The sequence below is a fragment of the Rattus norvegicus genome, chromosome 1, assembly GCF_021556685.1.
Source record: "Rattus norvegicus strain SHRSP/BbbUtx chromosome 1, alternate assembly SHRSP_T2T, whole genome shotgun sequence".
In the NCBI taxonomy this organism is placed as follows: Eukaryota; Metazoa; Chordata; class Mammalia; order Rodentia; family Muridae; genus Rattus; species Rattus norvegicus.
The window spans coordinates 226,824,479-226,830,478 of record NC_141534.1 but is presented as its reverse complement, the minus strand read 5'-3'; the positions used below and the strand labels follow the sequence as shown (position 1 = coordinate 226,830,478).

At 45.1% G+C, this 6,000-nt stretch overlaps 1 protein-coding gene across 3 annotated transcripts in view; it reads left to right on the top strand.

Annotated features, from left to right (window-relative positions):
- Positions 1 to 1,519: 1,519 nt before the first annotated feature.
- The window catches only part of Vps13a (vacuolar protein sorting 13 homolog A), a 226,617-nt gene continuing 222,136 nt past the window's right edge, over positions 1,520 to 6,000 (top strand). For 2 of the 3 annotated variants that reach the window (XM_087563769.1, XM_087563773.1), the window contains exon 1: positions 1,520 to 1,801. In XM_087563769.1, the coding sequence (XP_087419895.1) occupies positions 1,702 to 1,801 (100 nt within the window). In that variant the 5' untranslated portion in view covers positions 1,520 to 1,701. The remainder of the gene's footprint in view (positions 1,802 to 6,000) is intronic. The other variant, NM_001100975.2, reaches the window with a different exon arrangement.

The window sequence follows — 6,000 nt, the reverse complement described above, 5'->3', positions numbered from 1 at the left end:
AGATGTACTAGGGCTTCGGATGGGGAAGACTAGAGGAGTAGGGCTCCATCTATGAAGCTACAAAGGAGAAGCCTTCAGCCCTGTAACAACACACAGCCATACCCCTGTAACTAACTCCTCAGCTATGCTCTTTAAGGAAGCCCAGCAAACTCATTGGTTCTCCAAAGTGAACTTTTGGTATAACCATGCCTCCGTTTGTCCTTGGGGATCCTAGGAGAACCAGTAGTACAGTGGTTTATATCTTCCTTGGGATGAGATTAGCAATTATTCCTGAGGATACCAAGTATGGATGTGGTGCACAGACAGACACGCAGGCAAAACACTTATACACGCAAGTGAAATTTAAAATTGTGTTAAATAAAAGTCCATACGTTTAGAATCTCGATAGAAAATTCATGAAGGGGCCTCTTCGGGAAGAAGGAAGGGAACCAGTCAATAGAAAGGACAAGAAAGGTTCATGGGTGATAAACGACCAAAATATACACATCTGTCAAGGTGTTATAACGAAACCATTACTTTGTAAAATACATGCTAATATGTTCTTTAAAAGCTAAAAAATGTTCACACTATTTTTGCTCGTTTTTTCCAAAGGCCAGTCTTAAGCTTATACATTTGAGATACATGATGACTATGCACAAAATGCACTGTCAAATCAGGAGATGTCATGGGAAGAGAAAAAGTTTAAAGTGTACTGCTGCCTCTGAAATCTTCAGAGGATTAATGTCGGCTCTTTAAGTCGCACATCTGTCTTGTGACCTCAGGGATTTGGGGCTGATTTTCTATAAGCCCAAGAGTGGAGTGGAGGACGTTCTATTTATTTTAGATAGGGCACTAAGGCTCAGGGGTGTCTCCCTTAGTTCTTGGCGGGCTCTCTGTTGTCTCAGGACTGGCTCAAACGTGCTACTCTTTAACGTGATTGGCGGCTTCCACATAAGTGATTTGACTGAGAAAGGTGTCAAGAGCAGTTGCACGTTAAGAACTTGGAATTCATCTCCCAACTTTACTCTCCCTCGCCCCTCCTCAGCACAGATTCACAGCGGAGGAAGTAAGTGAAGGGACAGTTCGCATTCTTGTCAGGACAACCTCAGAAGGATCCCAAGCACTAAGGCTGGCCGAACCTTACAACCGGTAATAATGGGGAAAAGCGCCCTGGGAAACAGCCTCGGGAAACTTTTCATAACCACGCCCGGACTGTACACCCTCCAGTCTTTGGAACTTGCGACCTTAGTTTTTTCTTTCGGAAGGGGCGTTCCTGTCGGTTAGCACCACGCCCTGACACCCACCGAAAGCACCCTGCGGCTGCGACAGAGGGTCATTCCGGGGCGTGGTCTCCAGCGCGCGACTGGTGTTCTGTTGCTAAGCGACGGATAGGCGGCGGGGCCGGCGAGAGAGGCGCGGCCCGCTGGAGTGGCCGGGCGTTCCGCTCCAGGGCAAGGGCGGGCCCGCGGCTGCGCAGCCGCTGTCCCTCGCTCTCGCTCGGGGCCGCGCCTCCAGTTCCGGGTCGGTCACGCCCCCACTCGCAGTTCGAGCTGCGCACGCGCCGTGCGAGCGGCTACCTTCCTTCTGTGGGGCTCGCGGTCGGGCTGGGGGAACCCGCAGCACCCGCACCATAGGTGGAGCGGGCCGGGAGCCGGTAAGCCGAGGCGTCTCGAGGGAGGAGCAGCGCGGGTAGTGCCGCCGTGCCTTCCGTGGCTGAGGAAAATGGTGTTCGAGTCGGTGGTCGTGGACGTGTTGAACCGGTTCCTCGGAGACTATGTGGTGAACCTGGACCAGTCCCAGCTCTCTCTGGGCATTTGGAAAGGTAACGGGGTCGCCGCTCCAGGGTCGCGGGAGACGGCGGCATGGTTTCTGGTGGCTTCGGTCCTTGGCCAGCCGGGCGCCGCCACCTGCAGCTGCCCGCCTCGCCCTTCAAGTTATGTAAAGCGGGGCGGCGGTTCCCGGGCGGGCGGCACGAGCCGTGAGGTTGGGGGAGGCGGTGACTGAAGCCTTGCGTCTCCGTGCGGCCGGGTGCTGGTGACCCTTGGCCTCTGCTGGGCAAGGGAGCCATCCTTGGCAGTTTCTCCCTGGGCTGTAAGGAAAGGCTCCAGCGAGCCCATGGCGAGTCGCCCGCCGACTTGCACGTGAAGGCCAGGCGCTGTCCGCGATGTTACCCATCGTCCCTTTCCTACCTCACTTCACCGTGCTTTCTAGGCGAGTTCATGCCACTGAACTTGGACTTGGGTGTTGCTTAGCTGGGGTGGCAAAGGATAGGGGAATAAAAGAAAAGGAATACCTCTTTCAGAGTATCTCAGAGTTACTTCTGTTTTGAGGTCGCAGCCTGACCATGTGGGAAGGTGGGTGTTTGTGGGCTCGAGTAAGACCTGAGTTATTAAAAATGGAACGAAAAGAAAATGCAGGAAAACAGACAATCAAAATGTAAATTGGGCTTTTCAGTTTCTCGGCCGACCTGAAGAAGACATGATGAGTACTCCCCTCTGTTCCTTAGATGGGAAGTCAGTCGGCTGCATCTACCCCTTCACTGCAATGCTTTATCTAATACAGTGTCTTATTTTTAGTGCTTCCACCTGTTTTGTATTACGCTCTTGCTTATTAAGTAGCTATTAGCAATTAGAGGCCTTTTTGAAATGAACGTTCCGGGCCACAGTTCGGGTTAATTATTTGTGTAAATAGTGTGTGTGTATTCTCTTATATGAACTTACTTAAAGCTTTCTAAAAATTTTCGTTTATCTTAAGACTTCTCATTTTTGAAGTAATGAAAGCAAGTAAATTAGTTTTATTAAACAAACAAGCCCTCGTGTAGCTAGTTACCTTCTTCCCTGATAACTGACAAACACTGATCTGTAAGTGCTAGCACAGCCTCTTTGAGATCAGATGCTTTGCAGGTTGCTTAATCTGTGCTGCTTCTCAGTTGCAGAGTAAGAATGACCAAACTCCAGAGCTCAGAAAAAAAGCCTTAAAGAATATCTGAGCTGGGACCTGGAGTGTGGTTAAAAGCACTGGCTGCTTTTCCAGATGACTTGGATTCAAGTCCTAGTATCCACATGACATCTTAACAATTATCTGTAGCTACAGTCTCCTGGCATCTGATGTCTTTCTCTTCTGGCTCTGGGGGCCACTGCACACAAGCATGTGGTGCACCCACATACACACAGGCAAAACACTCATATGCACAAAATAAAAATCAAAAAGAAAAAAAAAAGAAAAATGACCTGAACAGTGGTTTGATTTGTAATGAAATGTTTCTACATTTAAGGGGCAGGTTGTGTGGATTATAAGTCATCAAATTTATGTATTTAAAGTTTACCTAGAATAAAATTGAGTCTTGTTTATAGTTTTGTTTTAATAAACATTAAGAATATTTCAACTATCCCATAATGATACAAAAAGACTTCAAGCCTAGGAAATTCCCCTTCTATTTCTTTGTAATTGATTCTTCCTCAAGTGGCAACTACTTATCTGTTTACAATCTGCTAATTTGCTTTTGTATTTAAGAGTGTTGTTATAAATGAAATCCTTTGGCTGTGTAGCCTTTTCTTTTTGAGATATGGTTTCACTATGTAGCCCTGGCTAGTCTGGAACTTAGAATCTTCTTGCTTTGGTTCCCGAGTGCTGCCCGGTTGAAGGCCTGTGCCATCACACTTGACTTCTGTGTAGTGTCTTGAGTCAGACTTCTTAACAGAATGCAGAGAAGTCGTCCATGTAGCATCCATGTACTCCATACATCACTTTGTCCTGCCATTCCTGCACTTCTGAGTGGTGTTTCACTTTATGGCTGTGTTATAAACATAGGCTTGCCATTTTTGCAATATTTCCTTTTTGGCAGTTAAAAGGAAAGCTGCATTAGGTTTTTGTGTGAACATAAATTATGTCTTTGGAGTAAATACCTAACAGTGGGATTGTGAGTGGGAAGTAAATTTGTAACTTTCTGAGAAGTAAAATGATATGATTTGGTTAAGGTCTGACTGTGTCTCCTAAAAGTTCTATATTGGAAGCTTAGCCCCCAGTGATGATGAGGGGTGCTGGGTCTTTTAAAAGTAGGCCTAACAAGTTATAGTGGCCTCTCCCTGTGGCTTTCAGTTTCTTTTTATGAGCTGAGCTTTCCCTCCCCATTTCCCTTCCGCTCCTCCTCCTTTCCCCTCCCCTCCCCTCCCCCTCCTTCTCCCCTTTCCTTCCCTCTCCCTACCGTGTGTGTGTGTGTGTGTGTGTGTGTGTGTGTGTGTGTGTGTGTGTGTATGTGTATGGGATCTTCACCATAGCTGCTGTTAAGCTGTTTGAATTTTCAGCCTGCAAAGCGAGTCAAATCTATTATTCTATCTGTAAGAACCAGTCTCAAGCATTTTATTATGGTACCCTCCCCACCAAGGATCCACCCCTTAAACTCAACTAATACACCTTGACACTGAGGAGTTGTTTTAGTAATACGTCCAAACCAAACCATAAGAAAGGTCTAATAATATCAGAACGGAAGCATTTAGAACTCCTAGTCAGAACAAAGGACCCCAACCTCCCGTAGTTAAACTGTCAAACGCATGTCAAAGAATGAAGAATGAACGTGAAATGATACGAGAGAACAGCCAAATCACATTTAAAGAAAAACCAAGGCTAGGGATGTGTATAACTTCACCAGCTATGGTGAAGATCCCATACACATACACATTTAGCAGAGTAATAGTATTTGGTGCTCTTCCGGGACCTATGACCAAGGTAATAGAGGTTCTGGGTGGCTATAACAGTGCCTGGTATGAGCTCCGTCTCATAGAATAGGCCTTAGATCCATCAGAGAGTAGTTGGCCACTCCTACAATATTCCTGCTACTGTTGCACCAGTGGGAATAGCTTGTGAGTCCAAAGTCTGCAGCTTTTAACCACTGAGCCATCCACCAGCTCCAAGTACAATATGTCTTGTAAGATTTTTTTTATTTTTGCTTGAATTATCTGTTGGTGAGAGTGAGGTATTAGACTTACCCACTGTAAGTGTAATGAGACCTGTCCTTAGGTCCAGTAGTATTCTGTAAAATGATTACTGTGAGGCATATGTATTTATAATCCAAATAACCTGGTTGAATAGTGCTCTTTATAATTTTGGTAGCTCATTTTGACTCTTGTACCTTGAAGTTCACTTGTCAGATATGAGGATAGCTACTGCTCTCACCTTCCATTTGTTTACAATATAATTTTTCATCCTTTCACCTTTAATTTGGATGGTTTGTTTGTTTGTTTTTTGTCATTGTTGAGTTGAGGTTTTTGCAAGCTGTATTTTGTTGGGTGTTTTGAAAAATCCAGCCTGCCAGTCTGTGTAAAAAGAAAATTAAGGGCATTTACATTTTGTGGCTATTATTGAAAGATAATCTACTTGTTCTTACAATTTTCTTTTTCTTCTGGTTTCAACTATTTTTGTTTTTCCTACTAATGGTTAACTCTATAACAATTTTTGATTTCTCATTTTTATTCATTTTCTCTTCTGAGAGTTATTTTCATACTGTCATGGTTATTTCATCTTCTCCTGGATGTAGGGTTCCTTTGTAATGCTGGGCTAGCGGCCATGGATTCCCTTCATCCATGCCAGTTGTGGACGATCTTTGTATTATTTTTGTATTTCTGGGTACAGAAATGCATCATTACATGTTGTCTCAGACCTTAGAGTTTCTGATGAGAAATCCACAATTCTTATGGATTGTCTTCGTGTGTGTGTGTGTGTGTGTGTGCGCACATGTGAACATGTCTGTGGACTGTATGTAAAGTCATTATAGGATGTCAGCCTGAAGAGTCATCATCCACTCTTTTCTTCTTGAGCCAATGCCGCCTGTTTTTGACCTGGAGCATGTCAAATAGGTTAGGCTGGCTTGCCAGTGAGCCTAACAGTCCCATTAGTTTCTGCTTCCTCAGTGTTTGGATAAGAAGTACATTCAGATATTGAGTCTCAGACGCCCTCCACTCCTTATGCTTGCATAGGAAGAACTACCAGTGACCTTTTTCCGTAGCCTTGATTTTTCTTTAAATG